Source organism: Marasmius oreades, chromosome 1, assembly GCF_018924745.1.
Source record: "Marasmius oreades isolate 03SP1 chromosome 1, whole genome shotgun sequence".
Classification (NCBI taxonomy): Eukaryota; Fungi; Basidiomycota; class Agaricomycetes; order Agaricales; family Marasmiaceae; genus Marasmius; species Marasmius oreades.
Genome location: NC_057323.1, coordinates 214867 through 232367, shown reverse-complemented (window position 1 = coordinate 232367; position 17501 = coordinate 214867). Strand labels below are relative to the sequence as shown.

The window sequence follows — 17501 nt, the reverse complement described above, 5'->3', positions numbered from 1 at the left end:
GAGGCAATGGAAGCGACTCCCAAGTTGTCGGAGGATGCGGGTGAAGCAGACAATGCTGCCTTACGGTCGGACATGATGTCAAAGTCCTATAGAAAATTCGTTAATAACGAAAGGGGCAAAAGGTACTCACAATCTCGGAAAACCAAGAAAAAGAAACCCCCTGCGGTGGTCACCACTGAGGAAGGAGATTGTGTCCTACTGGAGGACGGTTCGGAATGAGCGGAAGGTGAGCGGAAGCGGGTAGGGGAAGGAGAAAGTTGAGAAGGCACACGAGAAAGACACCAGATTGCGGGGTAGAAAAACCGAGTATATGATATATTGTTCAGTGTAGTCCCAGTATATTTAAATACAAAGACCCTGTCACAATGAGGCGTGTCCGAGTACAAAGAAATGTCTATTTTCGGGGTATTCCCAAATCAACCTGTCAGATGTCAACCTTCATTCGGCTTGCCACCGGACTAAAAGGGGAGATCGAGCACAAAGGAGTGGGCTAAGCTCCTTCCGTTGGACCAGACGGTGTGCGATCATGGTGGGGCGGAACGGGGTCTCAATCTTTCAGTTTGGAACAAGAAATGAATGAGGGGTAGTGAAGTTATACGGGAAACTGATGGCGAAAGGATTGGTAAAGAAAGAAATAAAATGATACATACAATGAAAAAGTCCGGATGATTCCGTCGATGATCTGATGCCATTGATTTCGGCAGCCGTCGGCAAAGATGGCCATCCTAACAATGATGTAACGTTCGGGAATGAAGGCGCGGGAAAGGGACAAGTCGACGAGTGGTGGAAGGGATCCTTCCACACCGTCTCTACCAGTCTGATTGTTTCCAGCTTCCGGCCCTCTCCAACCTCTGGCCATGGCTATCTCCAGATGGTTTTCCCGACATGCCAGTCGAATATCCCTAAGTTGACGAAGATATGTACAACGGCGACGATGGCGATGACAGTTGTCATCCACCAGGCTGGCTGTCTCCAAACTCCGGCCCTCTCCAGCCTCTGGCCTTCCCCAGATGAGTTTCCTGACGCGCCGGTCACTGACGTTGAATATCCATATCCCTGAGTTGACGAAGATTGGTACAACAGCAACGACGGTGATGACATTGTTCTTGTTGGTTCTGGATCTTTTTTTCTCTCCGCGACGTGTTGGGTGAAAGCAATTATCTAGAAATCGAGAAAATGATTTAGTACATGAATGAAGATAAACTGGAACGAAAAGATACACTTACGACGGTGTTACAATTGCAAGTTGTTGGTGTTTGGCCATGGTTGAACCGGAGGTCCGGAGTGATCGTCCCCAACCGCTCTTCGCTCAAACCCACACGCAGGCGTTCCGAAGCAACTTGTACGCCATCCTCAATGCCTAAATTGGATGTCGATAGCCCTTACCTTACTTACGCACACCACAAAGGACATGATACGTAACTTTTCAACATTCCGCCGGTCAACTAGGACGTCTGGACGCTCTCTCTTTCGGTTTCTAGGTTCATTCCTGAGATAACTCGAGGGTGGAAGAACACGATTCGTGTATAGAGGACTCAAGAGAAGGTACTAATGTGTACCTTTATTGAGCATTACATCTATGCTAAATGTAGGCAACTACAGGTTATCTAGGATTAACTTAGCGACTCTTGCCTCGTACAGCTCATCCACCACCCTCCGTACATAAAATCGAATTGTTCAGAAAATTACTTCCATTCCTCAACGTTGTTACGTTTTCAGGGCCGATTTGGATATGTAAGGTGAGCTTGAGTTCAAATTAGTGGTTTTCAATGGTTCTAACGTTCTGGGCAATTCAGGAACTACGATTTGGATTTGTTGTGGGTTGGGTAAAGGCGTGGGACTCTCTGGTGGGTTAGAATAGTTGGTTGTGTGGTTACGCGAAGGTATGTGTTGGAGCACTTTGTGCAAACACTCTCGATTTACTTACATCTGCCTACAGAATGAACTTAAGACTACTCCAACGATCCTTCGCTTGTACACTATCTCGTCCCCTCAACACGTCCTTGAACGCTGTTATCTCTCACCCCTACCCATCCTAATCGCCAACGTGACCTTATATTGAATTAGCTTCCAAAGCATCAGATATGCCGGATTATTACAGTATTGACTACTAAAGGATGCTAGTGGTGCCAATCATCGGGTGCGCTGCCTCTTTTTCTTGACTTTTTCTATTCTTCTAGTGCTGAGATAGTGATTGTAGGTCCAGTCGAATTTCGTTCGTTCTTGAGCTTCCCATAGACCGACACTCCAACCGCAAAGCATCAATTCGAGGGGTATCTGGTGCGCTTTTCATTCTTCGAATATTTCAGCAAGATAGGTTTCTCGCGCCAGGATTGACCACCCGAGCACTATAGAATGGCGAACGGAGCACCATAGGGCCAACGGAGCACCAAACCACGTATAGTACATATGGAGCAACGATATACATACATACAGAGCAAATGAGGAGCTACATATCTAGCACAATGTAGATAGGTATCTAGAACTCTTAGTAGCCTGACTGAGCACCACAATATAGACAATGAAGCAACCAAAATCAGTCCAAATGCTGACTGAACCCACCCAGACACAACATTCTAACCCCTCTAAAAATGCTTGGTATTTACCAATGGAACCACTCTAGTTGAGCAATGAAACCCAAATTTATGTCTGACGGAGCACCAGTGAGTGAGCTTACGGAGCACCAGTGAGTGACCTGACGGAGCACCAGTGAGTGAACTGACGGAGCACCAGTAAGTGACCTGACGGAGCACCAGTAAGTGACCTGACGGAGCACCAGTGAGTGAACTGACGGAGCACCAGTAAGTGAACTGACAGAGCACAGAGTACTAAGTGATGGAGCACGAGATAATAAGCTGACAGAGCACCAGTCCAATATGCAGGTGAACTTGTCCACTTTTTAAACCACAAACATTTGAAACATATATATTTTTCATAGTAAATATGGTTGCTACATATGGAAATTACTCATGCTCGGGTGGTCAATCCTGGCGCGAGAAACATATTTTGGATAATACATTAAGACCAACCAAACGATAACACTTACATGACTGCATTACTAGACAAAGTTATGGCAGCAACGTCCTGGTTCTGCTGCTGAATCTCCTGCGTAAGTGTAGCGTAATTAACCTCCCCCAGCTGTCGTATGGGTCGACGTTGCTTGCGGGCAGCTGCCTGAACGCGAGGCAGTAAGGTAAGCTTGGCCCATGCCCGATCTTGAGGTGTTTCCTCAACCAACTCCAGATGCTTTGTCGAGAGCTCAAATATTTCCCCTGTGAACTGTGCATTACCGCGACCCGAGACTACACCACACACCGCACAGATTTCGGTTTTGGCCTTGTCAGAGTGGAAGAACTCGATGACACGTACAAGGTTCCCGATATGTTCGTCATTTCCGCCAACAACGATCATCAAGTTCTCTCCGTTCGGTCTCTTTCGGTACTTCGCAATACAGCTATGAGGTAGATCAAAGTTTTCGGTTCTGGTGCTGTATCTCGCGACTACCGTCCCGATCGGTGAGAGTGTCGGCTTGACGAAGACACCCGTCTTTTTGCGTGACGTGTCGTGAGGGCCTCCCTTAATATCGACAAGAATCGGTATGTTCAGAAGTCGACGGTCAAAGAGCCAGTGGTCTGGAGAACTGGGTAGAGATTGTGAGCTGGTGCTCGCTTCACACGCTGGAGGGGTATTATTCGGTGCTGGCGATGAGCATCTGTACATGTCCAAATCATCCCATTCATCATCAAAGAAAGGATCCCAGATATCCACAACAGGACCCGGTTCTCGAATTGGTTCGGGAGTGTCTCCTCGACAGATCACTGTGTTCCTCTCGTACTCTTCCATCTCCTCCATCTCCTTCAACTGTTTGGCCAACTCTTCTTCTGTCTCCTTGAGTAATTGTTCCCAGTCAACAGGGCCAGGACGCTCCTTAAGTGCAAGCGGTTGGAACATCAGAGGCGGACGTTGAAAGGTTACAACAGTGGGTTCGAACTTCTCATCGGGAAGATAAAACTCTTGCTGTCTGGTGAGCTCCCGATACTGAAATAGAGGCTTGCCTGTCCGCCATTCGCGAACCTGATCGTAGTACACCTTTTCGAGTCGATTGCTTCCATTCCCAGTGAATACCTTCCGTTCAACTGTGATTTCGAGGCCAGAGACTGTGGATTCGTTACTCGTGCGATTTACATCACGAACAAACGCTCGTGAACCCTTGAAAGGGCCGCGCATGATGCCAACCTCGATACCGAGCCACGGAACCTTTCCCGACTGCATCGCTCTGATCGTACGATCAATATGATACTGTTTGTGCAGGATCGGGTCGAGGGGATGAGCCTCCCATAAAGGCGTGAACGACGTGAACCTGGGCGGAAACAGTGTTAACTATTGAACTTGAATGGAGAGCAGCTAGACATACCCCTTTAATGTGAAATTCATATCCTCCACCTCTGCGGAACACTCCAGTTCTGGAATGTAAACACTCAACACAAGACAGTCGTTGTAGCGACCCCGCTTTACATCCTTAACAACGGCTGCTCGCGGGGAATACATGCCACGAATAATGGTAATCTCTACGTTGTACCAAGGAATAGTTGAATGGTGAAACGCTGCGCGTGAACTGCGCTTGCAGGAATTTGCGTCGACATGCATGTCCTACGGCGAAATGCATCAGCGTTTATTGGGATACATTTGAGAGAAAATACTTACGATACCTTTGCGACTCGATTTCCGCGATATTGCGAGAACCGAGCCATGTTTTGCCACAACAAGGCCTTCCGCTCCCGCATATCGTCCACCACGAACTTCAACATAATCACCAAGGACAACGATCTTCCGTAAACTGGTTTTTTCAACACGGTGAGTACCGGCATCGGCGAAATCGACAGTATAGTTCGTCTCGTCGGCGATTTGAAGAATACCTCGCCCATTCGGGACAGAGGGATCATCCACCACGTCAACGAGTTCGTCGGATTCAAAATACCAAAAATCAGGTAGAGGAAATGGGAATTTCGTGGAGAAAGGGTGTTTTTGGAAGAAAATACGGGTACGCGAGGATATACAATGGATGGGCTTTAATGTCGATGTCCGAAAGAATTTGATCAATAGGCCGTGGCTGTATTTCTTCCCTTGGAAAGAAAACTGACGATGAACGTGTCCCTCAGGCACCTCCAGGTCGTATTCGTCTGGGTTGAACAACCTTGCGTCAAAGCGGCCACCTCGCTTATGCTTCTTGGAATCCAGAACCCAAAGCGGCGCGATACGGGGGACGATTAGGACTAGGTACCCTTCCTCTCCAGTTTTCGCAGAACTACGTCGAAGTATTTGTGCGGGATCACCAACGTATGTCCCCCTTCCCACTACTACCCACTCTCCTGGTGCCAGGGGCCTACGCTCGAAGCCGCTATCCGGTGCTTTAGCGACTCCTTTGGACCATTTCACCCATTGGTTGAGGTGTTGACCCCTGATATGGCTTATAGACGAGAATTGCACTCGGGCGTTGTCAATCGAGTTGCCGGTGGATGGGGGGTCAATTAAGCCATGGCGATGAAGGACGGGGATGACAGAGTGAGAGCTGGATGTCTCCGCGTCAATCTGAGGAGATTCTCCTCCTGCAGCAGGACGGGACGATGTGTATTTGTCGTAGACACTCTGGAACAAATGAGGCGATTGCTGTCGTCGATGAGTTGTACTTCGAAGGGTTTCCGAACGGCTTTCTTCCAAGGTATCTCTCTCGGTCTCTTCATTATCTGTTTTAGTGGTTTGACTCGTCGCATACAGTGGATGAACGGATCAGCGTACCTTCCTCATGCTCATCGACGTTCACATCTTCTCCCGAGGAGGAGCTCTCATCTTCGGCTTCGACATCAAGAAATCGGGGGATTCGCGTGGAGGGCTAGGGAAATTTTCATTAGTTGAATACAAAGAAGACATGGAAGTACGTACCATCCGTTAACGATCCAATGAACTGGTGATGTGCTTGATTCGTTGCGGCGTCTCCAGAACGCTACCTACATCCGATAGAACTTTGTCAATGTCAGGACCATTCAGAATGATGAACCAAGCGTGCTCCTCTACCGCAACAGCAGCACCGGCCGCCGTGAGCGACTTCGTCGTCGTTTAGTGCATTTCTTTACTTTTTTTTTCATTTATTTCACTCTCAAGGCGTTCATTTATTGTATACGATTGAACGTTTTAAATGTTCTAACTAATTGTTTACATACATAATCATAACGAGCGTACCTTCGACCTTGATGGTGGTGGTACGTTGTTGAGTGAAGCAGGAGGTGTCACAGTGTGACATTGAGTAACTTGAACGCGCGGCCCACGGGTTGGTGGACCAAGTGCCTCAATTTGGATATGGTCTATATACGGATAGACCATATCCAAATTGAGGCACTTGGTCCACCAACCCGTGGGCCGCGCGTTCAAGTTACTCAATGTCACACTGTGACACCTCCTGCTTCACTCAACAACGTACCACCACCATCAAGGTAGCACAACTCCCACTGCTTATATACCGTAGTTTTATTAATGAAAGTTTGATATATGTTAGAAACTAGTAAGAGCAAATGAGAAAACGAAAGAAACAAAGAGGAAAACGAAATATGAGGTGTGTCTGCTGCACGCCTTCTTTGCCTTTACACTCAGTCCAATGCTTCACCTCCAGGTTCACCACCGGCTATAAGCCACGTTTTTTATCGGTGAGAGGCCCTCCCTCTACGTCATACTATATCCGACACTCACAGTCATAACCGGTATGACGTTTGGACCACACCCACCGACGTCAAGCCACGTTTTTTCTCTTTGAGACAGGGCTCTCCGGTCGATCGGGATAGTTCACGAGGTCATCCTCGCCCACGGGCCCCTGTCTGATAATGCGCTGGTTTACAGGAGACAGCTCACGCCATATTGCAACGACAATAGCTCACGACACCATCCCCGTCGCTGATACTGGTCTCATCAACGGTGTTGGAAGGTTCAACGGCGGCCCGGCTATTCCCTTCGCTGTTGTGAACGTGGTTCAGCACAGACGTTACCGTCTCCGTATCATCAACGAGTCCGCTCGTGCTGCATACAACTTCTTTATCGATAGCCACAACTTCACGGTATGTTCTTCACGTCTACCTCACTGAAACTTTCTCAACTGACACTGATTCACAGATCATCGAAACTGACGGTGTCAACACCAACCCTATCAGCGGAAACCAAATCCCTATCCTCGCTGGTCAATGATACTCGGTCGTCGTACGTGTTCTACCTTGTCCATCCTCAAAAACAGCCACCAAATCTACGGCTTATTTGATAGGTAAACGCAAATCAACCTGTTGGAAACTACTGGATCAATGCACCCTTCAGTGGTGGTAACGCAGCTAACAACCCGAACTGTGAGTACAGACTCCGTCAAGTAGGATACGTCCCTGACCGATCCTACTTAAGAAAATCTCACGTTCTCTCGTGCCATTCTGAGATATGCGGGAGCTCCAACTAGGGACCCTACCACTCCGAGAAACGAGGGTCCAACCGGCAGCGCTCTTCGCCAAGTTGTTGAAGCTCAGATTAGCGTAGGTTTCTTTTTACTATGGACTACTACGATCTCTCACTCGATTTAACCTCTAGCCTCTCGTCCACTCTGCGTACAGACGTAAGTACACATTCGTACGACATGGTTGGGTTACATGGGACCTTGAATGGTAATGATTGTACGACTTCCTGGTGAGCTCATATTCTCGGAGACAAGTCTAAAATCAATTCACCAAAACTCTATTGCAGGCCAACTACATCAAACACGAGATGCTACAGGCCACTAGGTAACTCCAGATCCTTGGCATCGGTCTGTAGGAGCGAACATATGTCATGCCGACCGAAAGCACCCATCGTTAAAAGACTCCAGCTGCCTCTTCTCAACCAATAATGTACGCGCGAAACCTGCGGTTTCGTGATTTTCGTTCGTTGCTTTCCCGATGTTGACATTGCTACCAGTATTTCTTCCAGGATTAGAAACGCGTCATGTTACGCGTCTTGTCGCCTCGAAATAAGGGGGATAATTCAGCGCTAGCGTTTGTCGCAGAAGAGATTAAGCAAGGATGATGCGAAGACGTTGAGGAAGATGAGGAGGAGGAAGAGGACGACGACGACGCAGGCGACAACGTCTTTGGCTCTGATACCATTTCCGGGTTCGAAGCAATCAACGCTGTGCTCAGCTTGAAGAAAACCAGAATGAGCAGTGAGTCAACCGACAACACTTCCTGTCATTCTTGAAGGATTCTAATTTTTCGAAACAGTAACGACCAATCCATTGCTCTTCCCAACACAGACATCACAGACGAGCTTATTGAATTCTCAGGGACAGCGATGACGAAGACATGGTGGATTTTATGGCGACCATGTCTACCCTCTATAGTGGTGCCTCTACCAAAGCGGGCCAGCGGTAGTACAGAACATAATACACAAGTCTTTAGAATAACCATGAGTGAAATTAGTCAAATAATTCGACTTGGTTGGGTTGTTTGTTCTGGAAAACCCAAGGTCCCCCATGTCGGTCGTTGCTGACCGTCTTCACCTGTCTTTTAGGCTATAAACATGCTCAATAAATGGTGCGCAACGACCACTATCCTTCGGATATATCTCTTTCTCGGTTGGTGAGTCCTATTTATTCATTCAATCTTTCGATACTTAAGGCTGTATTTCCCTTGCGTAATGTCTACAGCTAACGATCGCCGAACATGCACTGAAAGTACACCACCAAATCAACTAGGAGAAGGGTCTATGTGCAGCAGTGAAAGGCGCAAATTTCAAGCATTAGCAGAATAATAGAAGGAAGCCAGTGGAAGTCATCAGCGGAACCCACCTATGTTCACCACCTGCTACAAGCCGCGTTTTTTGTCGGTGAGACCTCTCCTCTACGTCATACTGTATCCGAAGCTCACAACTATAACTGGTATGACGTTTCGACTACACCAACCAGCATCAAGCCACGTTTTCTCTCTGACACAGGGCTCCCGGTCGATCGAGATAGTTTAGGGGCGTCGCCCATAGGCCCCTTTCTGATGACGGTAAAAGTACGACGATGAAGTTGGGACGGGACCCGACACATTTCCCCACTCCCCGACATGGTTGAAACTACTTCTGCACAAGCACCTCCGCATCATCCCAGCGATGGGCAACCTCCCCATTCACCTCCGGCCTCTCCCAACTGCGACCTGGCTCCAGACGACGATGAAGAAAGCCCTACCGATATACCTATTGATTGGGAACCGCTGAAGTCTCATCCATACATTGGTGACCTCTATAAGGTTCCCAGTCATCGACTGGTGCCTGCTGACGCGGTGGGACAAGTGTATGTGCTGGTCGCTACTCTTAATAAGGAGACGTTTCGGAAGCTTCAGAATATGGAGAGTACTTTTGTGGCTCCAACCACAGCCAGCGACATACCAGAGTTTTGTATGTGTACGCTCATCTCTTTCAATCTAGTACTAACAACAAGCTGCAGTCCATTGCCTCGACCCGCTCACTGACGAAGGAGTGATCTTGAGAGAGAGGGGTGGAAATGGATCCGAAGATCGATGGCTCACGTACTGTAATGGACCCAACAATTATGGGTCTGACTTGCTTGCGAGAGCGCAGAAAGTCACGACTGACATTACTGGCCCAAAGGATGCCGTTGAACCGGGTCCCAAAGGGACGGCGTTTGAGAGACAAGGCCGCGCCATACGATTGGCCACCGGTCCTCGTTGTTACTCTTTGGGCGTAACTGACCAGACCCAACGGTCTCTTGAAGGTCCGGCAGCCGGGGGGAAAGTATTCAATCATTATATGGCAGAGCCTGCCCTGCAAACACATACCGATATCTTAAGTGTACGTGATTTGTGGCTCAATTTTCAAAATCATGCTAATTGTCAGGTTAGCTGGGGGCGGAGTTGGCTGTGCATGGTATTAAACGATTTGAACCTGATATCTATGCAAAGCACGCAGTACAGTCTGATCTTGTCAATGCTCCTCACGTCGGTCATGACTCCAACGTCATGTTCGCTCGTGCGCAGCTCAACCTTGCCAGCCCCAACGACAAGGACTGCGAAGGTCTGTTTAATACTGGTGACTTGCCGTGGTACTTAACTAACTGTTGTGGTGTATAGATGTTGATCACCCTTTTGAGGTAGGGGAATCCAGCTCAGATGAATCGGACGGATCCCCTTCTGAGGATGACCAGTTGCCTGCTCCTTTACCGCAGCCACAAATGTCAGACGAGGATTCACTGTCAGACAGGGATTCAAGTCGACATGCGTCGTTCAATACCCGACGTAGCAAACGTCTCCGGAAAGGTAAGGCTGTCATTCCAGTCAGTGGTGAAAGGCACTCATCCAGTCTGACTGTTGCTAGACTCGAATCAGCCTTCCACAAGTACTAAGCGTCGACGGCTTCAGGGTCAGTATTTCCACGCATGCTGACCTGTCATCTTCTGATGCAAAATCATCTCTAGATTCCACCTCCAGAGGAGGAGGTGGAAAGGGAGGGGGGGTTAGAGAAACACCCGCCAAACCGGCCAAGAAGGGGTTGGCGAAAAGCTTAGGCCGCTTCGGCGCACCACATAACGATCCGAGGGACAGCCCCACCACCAAATCTGCGTTGACTTCGCTTTCACCACCCTGCGCAGATGTTGAACCAGACTACTTTCTCATCGTCGAGATTGGGATTGCCTGGCGAATACGTGGTTACACAACAACCTTCTTTTCTGGATTGTATCTACACACCGGGATGTCTCCCGGATACATTGCCAGTGGAAAGGAAGAGGGGTCCGCCGAACATGTTCGGATCAACTTAGTGTTGTACCCTGTACGAGCCCAGTTGGAAGGCAGCTCGTCACAGGCTCTTTTTGCTCTACCAAAGCCTGTCATCAATAACATTGCCGTCGTTACGCAAGAGATGAGAAAGCCGTGGTATGTTCAAGCTTAGCAGATTGACAGATTAATGAATGACGCATTGATTTCAGGGCAACAACCACTGCAAATGTCTTTTGCAATTCGACGACACTTTCGACTGACGGGATAGCATACATGGATCCAGAATCATTGTTGCGTCAAGTCAGTCGATCGATATACCACTATTCCCTTGCGATTCTGCAACAAGTGCCAGTACAATTGCTTCCTCGCATTGACCCAGAGATGTTCCTACAGTCTATCAGCTTCCGTATTGGCAACGAACGTGTGGCAGCAGATGCGAACTGGACCTATGGGCCATGCTGGTCGGGGGAAGATGTTACTCCAGGCATCAAACCCGCTTACAGCGATGGCCACTTGCCGACAACGCCTGAGGCCTGGGCGGCTCTCTTCAACTCGGACACGCCAACCCACATTCCTTTCGGCAACCAGAATATACCTCGTGCGGTGGATGAGTGGGAGGCTTTAAGGCGTGAGGTTGGTTCCACAATTCCTTACTGGGCTCTGAAGGAACAGAAAGCATCAGCAGGTGAGTTCATGGTACTGTATTCTAGTGACACAACAATGGAGCTTATATCTATATGGCACCACAGATCAAGAAAAGGCTGCTGCCAATGGTCAAAGGAAGGGCAAGAAGAAGGTTGTTGAACCAATAGACATCAATATGGCGTTTGCCAGAGGACGTCCAAGTCAGTAAACTTGTGCTCACGTAGACTACTTCTCAATGCAATTTCAGCCTCAAAAATATCTACATCTCGTCGCAAGCCTTGTGTCAGAAAATCCACCCATGATCGAAGAGAACTGGAAGAGGACTTAAATGGAGGGAATGAAGGCGGACGCAGACGTGGCCAGGACCATGCCAGAAGAAACGAGAACAATGCTGGTGATGGGGTCAATGCAAACATAGCAAACATACCAGGTCAAGTCGGTGAAGGTGGTGGGGACGAGGGTGGGATCAACGGTGAGGATGAGCAGGGCACTGATGGGTTGGGTAATGGTGACTTTATTGGGGGTTCCGCTCTTGTTCCAGGACGTGGACAAAGTGCCATGATGGAAACTGATCCTGAAAATCCCGAGCCAAATACCGTTGCAACATCTGTCTACACCCAGAATATGTGGATGAGACGCAGTGGTAGGTTTTCCTATACCTCTCCTTTTGATCTCTCTAATGTCCGTTGGTAGAACCTGAGCAGTTGTCTGCCCTTGCACCAACCGCCTCCTACCCACTTCCATTGGAGACCGTTTCATGCAGCGAATTCATAGAGTGCTTGTCCCCTCAGCAACTGCAGTACGATCTTGATAGCAAACTACGACTTACATCACAATTATCGCCAGACCATCCTTCTAATCTCGATGACTGCCTACCCAGGCCCGATGCGTCTATCAAGGCGTTGACTGCTTCATATCACTCGCTCCTCACTCTTGATGTACATGTTCAGCTCATGCGGAATGTTATCCATTTCAATGTGATGCTCATAAATGTGATGGTCTGTGAGTGGATTTCTGATACAATCAGAGGTCTCTTGGAGCCCGATTCACCTTTTGACCGTCTGTATCAGCATGTTCAGCTCTGGGTGGAGACTCAGACAGCACAGGGTGCAGTCTTGCACCCTAGTGATTACTTTCCAGATATGGGCTTTGATGCAGAAAGTGCAGAGGAAGTGGATCTGCGTCAGTTCTATCCTCGGACTAAACGTTACGCACTTGCTGCTCACCACTTGGCCATCAGAGTCGTTCTCCGTTGGATTCATTGGCCCATCAGTTCATACCGTGTTTCCATGCATCGCGCTCATTTCACTCGCCTGCTTTTGGACCATGTTGACGCCTCTGTTCTTTGGCTGGAAGGGACCTACCATGCATGGACGAACCTTGACAAAGTTGTGGATGCCCCTGTTACTGTGGAGTCATTGTCCAGATGGGCAGTCTCGGTTCTTGCTCCACATAACATCTGCCTGGGATGTTCAGAGGAGAAGGTTCTTCTTCAACGAATAAACTTGCTAATGACTTCACGTGCACTCCGTTCCACCATTTATAATTCCTCGGTACAAGCGTCACTTGTCAGTGTGGAAGAGTCAGTGGGACGTGTCCACACATTGTGCAGTGACGATCTGTTTAGTGCCACCGATGCCATCATTGACAAGTTGCGATTGGATCGTTACTACTGCAAGTTATATGCACTACTTCCTTTAACGTCCCCGCCTTATCTGGGGATTGCCCATATTGTCAAAGTGGTAGAGGACCAACCCTTTTCGGAGTGGATAAAGTTTGTGCAGTATGTTGCAGAAGATGCAGACAAACGCCTACCTTTCCGTGACCTTGCGCCTTCACGACAGCGTATCCTTTCCTCCTCCTCTATATTTTCCAGCCCATATCAGGAGCCACATCTCAGGACTAAGGAAGGCTTCTTCAGTGCCTTGATCTATCGTGGTGTCACCCACAATACTCGCTTCCTCTTGTCTGAGGAGTACCCGGGAGTTTTCTATGATCTGGATCACTGGCTTTCTGTGTACACTCCTTTGCAGCCACTGCATCCACAGCAATACTTTTGCAACATGCAAGCATATTTCACAGCTTGCTCTTCTCGCTCAGTGGAGAATATCTCAAAGTATTGGAGAGCTGTTCAGCGTTCTGAACTTACAGATTGGCTCACTGGACACAATGTCCAGTTTGGCACAGTGTATCGCTTACTGCTCAAGGCTACCATTCCCTCTGGAATAAAGAGTAAGAGTAGGCATCGCATCAAAGCATTCCCTGGGATGGGTTACCTTTCCATCTATCTTCTTTGTGCTGATTATGCAGCAGCGGGGGTTATTGCCATGCCCACCTTTGATGAATTGGCCACAGTCTTGCTTGATGTGAGTGGTGGTGCTTTGAAGGGTCTTCGAAACTTGGGATTCCATTGTGAGAGTGTGGAGAAGACATCTGCAGCACTGTCTGCTGTGGATCGAGTGCTACGGGACTTGTTTAGGGACACTGAGTTGGCACAGATGAACTACAATCTGTTAACCTTGGAGCACTCTCTGTGTAAGGATGGTGTTCTTGAAGGCTCTGTTTTTAATGCACTTTATGGCCGTTTTGTAAAGTTGCATGGTTCAGCAGAACATCGTTGGTATTAATGTATAGTGTTACAACTTTGATAATATATCAATATTTCTGTGCGATAATGGATTGCAAGAATTAGAGCTAATCTCTCCATCAGCAGGATTTTACTGCACTGTGGGAACACTGTCAGTTTCCTTTTTGGTAAAGACTGTCAACCATATACATTGTCGGAAATGGAAGGAGGGGACCAATGCTGATATAAGCAGCTTTCCTTTTTTGTAAACACATATATATGACTGCATTTCCCAATTGCAGATAGATAGATACAGTGTGATCCCAGAAATCTGAACTGCAGGAACTACCAATATATCCTAAGAGCAATCTGTTGATCTATCTTGGTGTCACCCATTCCACTCCTTTTCTCTTGTCCAAAGAGTATCCAGGAGTCTTCTGTGATCTGGATTACTGGAATGTGGTGTATACTCCTTTGCACTCCCAACATGAACAGCAATACTTTTGTAACGTCAAGGCTTATTTTATGCCCTGCCCTTCGTGATCAGTAGCAAATGTTCCAACCTATTGGTGAGCTGTGCAGTCTGATGAATATACTGTATGGCTTACAGAACAGAATGTGAAGTTTGGTACTGTGCATCATCTACTGTGCACTGCTCAACTACCTCTGGAAAGAAGGGCAAGCATCGTGTCAAGGCATTTCCAGGAATGGGACCCCTTTTCATCTATCTTCTTTGTGCTGATTATGCAGTTGCTGGAGTTATAGACATGCCCACCTTTGATGAATTGGCTCAAGTTGTGCTAGATGTGGATGCTGGATCACTGAAGGGTCGTCGAAACTTAGGATTTGGATGTGATGGGGTTGAGGATACAGCCACAGCATTGTCATTAGTGGATGCAGTTATAAGAGTGTTGTTTACACCAGATCAGATCAAGGAGATGAACTACAATCCAGTAACCTTGGAGCACTCTCTATGTAAGGATGGAGTTCTTGATGGGATTGATTTTCAAGGGTATTATTGTCATTTTGTAGAGTTGTTTGGCTTAGCACAATGTCGGTGGAATATGTAAGGATATATTTTTGTTGTGCTAGATATATATACTTGTAGTGACTCCATATATTAAAGTAGTTAAATTTTATTATTTTTCTATTTGATTGTGGAAAGCTGACTACTTTCCTTTTTGGTAAAAGACGTCCTTCATTCATGTTTCCCAAAGTAGTAAGCACAGCCTGACATAAGCAGCTTTCGTTTTGGTCCACACCTTCACTTGTTCCAAAATTTACCACTGCTTTCTCATCTTCTACAATGGAGTTTTCCTTTCACAGCAATATAGATCTAGTAGACATGGAGGATCCAGCCAAATGGCCACTTGTTCATCAACTTTCCTGGTATTCGCCTGCAACTTGCAATCTGGCTGCAGTTCCTGAAGAACTCAGAGTTTGTGGTTAATTTGTTAGAGTTTTTAACTGGAATCAATTATTTGACTTTTCTAGGTAACAGTGGAGACAATAAGAAAGGATATTAAGGAAGTGTTGAACACATCCTTGGTTGACTCTCTAGCGACTTTCAAATCTTCCTCTGCCAGCCCTGATATTCTGCGTATCCTTTTTGCTTTGAAATGTGTTGATATAGTGGGAAGAGTACTGAATGGGAAGAATGGGCTTTTGACTCAACATAGTGGGCTTTTATCTGGTTCAATGCAGGCCAGTTATATTCCACCACCAACAGTAGTACGTGTCAAACCTTCATTTTAACTTTCTGGCCTAACTATCTCTACAGAAAGGACTTAAAGAGCTTTATACATGGAAGGTCATGCTACAACGGGCATTCCGACATCTTAAACAGCTTCAAATTGATTCTGAAGCAGAACAGATTCCACAATTGCATGCTAGCCACCAAACAGAAGTAAACGTTATTCAGACTCAGGTGGACAACATTGCAGAGATGTTGAGCTCAGTGAGAGAGAGTCACAAACTTCTAGCAAGGGAGCAGGCTCTTCACAACTTCACTAGCACAGCATTGTTTTTGCGTTTTATCTTCTTGGTGAGTTTGTCCCACTAATGGATAAATAAACTGGTGAGCTGACAAGCAGATTGTATAGGGGCTAGATGACATCCCTTCATCACAGACTGAATTTAAAAGTGCATTGGCCAAGTATGTATACTATAGCATTAGTAAAATTCAAACTAATGCTGTTTTATAGAATACAATTTAATGTTAATCTCTATACAGACAAGGTGGAACTGGATAAAAAGACCACAATTTCCGCAAGCAATCTCCGACAACCATTATATTGTGCAATTGCTATCTCACCTCTAATACTGTTGACACAACAAACTCTCACCTCTAATACTGTTGACACAACAAACTCTCACTTCAGGAAGAGTTGATCGAGAGCGTCTCTTGGTTGTAAGATCTGTTTATTTTTATTTGACTATTCTACAGGATTTTAAAGTTGATTTATTGTTAGATCTGGCAATCATTGGGAAACTACAGGCCTCCAGCTCTCCAAGCTATAGAAGATAGACTATGGGAGGAACTGATAGATGTGGTGAAGGGCCTCAAGACTTCGTATGAAGCATTGAGTTCCTTCTTCCAATTCTACAACGAATACACTTTCCTTGATGAAGATAGTCTGAAGTTTTTTGCTCCCAGTATTTGATTTTTTTTACTATCATCTGCTGTAATTCTGTTAATATTGCATTGCTTATAGAACAATCTTTACAGTCATCTGCCCCAAAGACAATCCAGACACCAGATACTGCAAGTGTTCTACAAGAGAAGACATTACAGCCCTCTGCATTGGAAAGCAATAAAAATCCACCTAAACGGTTTGCTTCTGTTCCACCAGTGGCATCCTTTTCTAGTATTCCTTCTCCATCTCATTCATCCTCTCCTGGTGTTTCTTCCCCATCACATCCACCCTCTTCTGATGTTTCCTCCCCACCACATCTACCCTCTTCTGGTAGTTCACCCTCTCCTGGTATTGGTTCTCCATCACATATCTCCTTGCCAGATATTCTTCCTGAATCACGTCCACTCTTGCCGGATGTTACCCCTGTGGATATTTCTCCTGAATCACGTCCACTCTTGCCCGACATTTTTCCTGAATTATTTCCACTCTTGCCAGATGTTTCTTTTGAATCAGGTCCATCCTTGCCCGTTCCACCTCCTGAACCATGTCCACTCTTACCAGGTACTCCTCCAGAATCACATCCACCATCATGGAGTATTCCTTCTCCAATTCCTTCTCTATCACATCCACATGATGCACCACCTTCTGGCGTTTCTGCTTCACTACAGGAGGTGGATCAGTTGATGCATGACTTCGATCTACCACCATATGGACCACCACCCCCAAGAGTGGACTCTCCATTTAGTTCTATAACTGAGGCTGAAGCTCATTATTTGAAAGAAGAGCAAGAGAGAAGGCAAACGCGAGGAAAAACTATATCATATACAGCAATGTTGAAAGGTGAGTGAACTATATATGTCATAAATCTTTAACTTAATA

At 46.8% G+C, this 17501-nt stretch overlaps 4 protein-coding genes across 4 annotated transcripts; 3 read left to right on the top strand and 1 right to left on the bottom strand.

Moving 5' to 3' along the window:
- Positions 1 to 3042: 3042 nt before the first annotated feature.
- Positions 3043 to 5943, bottom strand: E1B28_000054 (uncharacterized protein; the record flags this gene model as incomplete). The annotated part of the gene is made up of 5 exons (XM_043145851.1): positions 3043 to 4360; positions 4415 to 4650; positions 4705 to 5744; positions 5797 to 5853; positions 5937 to 5943. 5 exons carry the CDS (start codon positions 5941 to 5943, stop codon positions 3043 to 3045), a joined length of 2658 nt encoding a protein of 885 aa, XP_043014550.1.
- Positions 5944 to 6872: 929 nt separating this feature from the next.
- E1B28_000053 (uncharacterized protein) lies at positions 6873 to 7230 on the top strand (the record flags this gene model as incomplete). The annotated part of the gene is made up of 2 exons (XM_043145850.1): positions 6873 to 7103; positions 7159 to 7230. The coding sequence occupies 2 exons, from the start codon at positions 6873 to 6875 to the stop codon at positions 7228 to 7230; spliced, it is 303 nt and encodes a 100-aa protein (XP_043014549.1).
- A 1877-nt stretch (positions 7231 to 9107) lies between these two features.
- On the top strand, positions 9108 to 14047 carry E1B28_000052 (uncharacterized protein; the record flags this gene model as incomplete). Its single annotated transcript, XM_043145849.1, has 10 exons — positions 9108 to 9438; positions 9488 to 9852; positions 9903 to 10074; positions 10131 to 10316; positions 10375 to 10419; positions 10475 to 10931; positions 10985 to 11460; positions 11525 to 11620; positions 11668 to 12063; positions 12114 to 14047. 10 exons carry the CDS (start codon positions 9108 to 9110, stop codon positions 14045 to 14047), a joined length of 4458 nt encoding a protein of 1485 aa, XP_043014548.1.
- Positions 14048 to 15292: 1245 nt separating this feature from the next.
- E1B28_000051 (uncharacterized protein) lies at positions 15293 to 17470 on the top strand (the record flags this gene model as incomplete). Its single annotated transcript, XM_043145848.1, has 7 exons — positions 15293 to 15424; positions 15481 to 15717; positions 15767 to 16030; positions 16089 to 16141; positions 16191 to 16224; positions 16458 to 16641; positions 16701 to 17470. 7 exons carry the CDS (start codon positions 15293 to 15295, stop codon positions 17468 to 17470), a joined length of 1674 nt encoding a protein of 557 aa, XP_043014547.1.
- Positions 17471 to 17501: the final 31 nt, after the last annotated feature.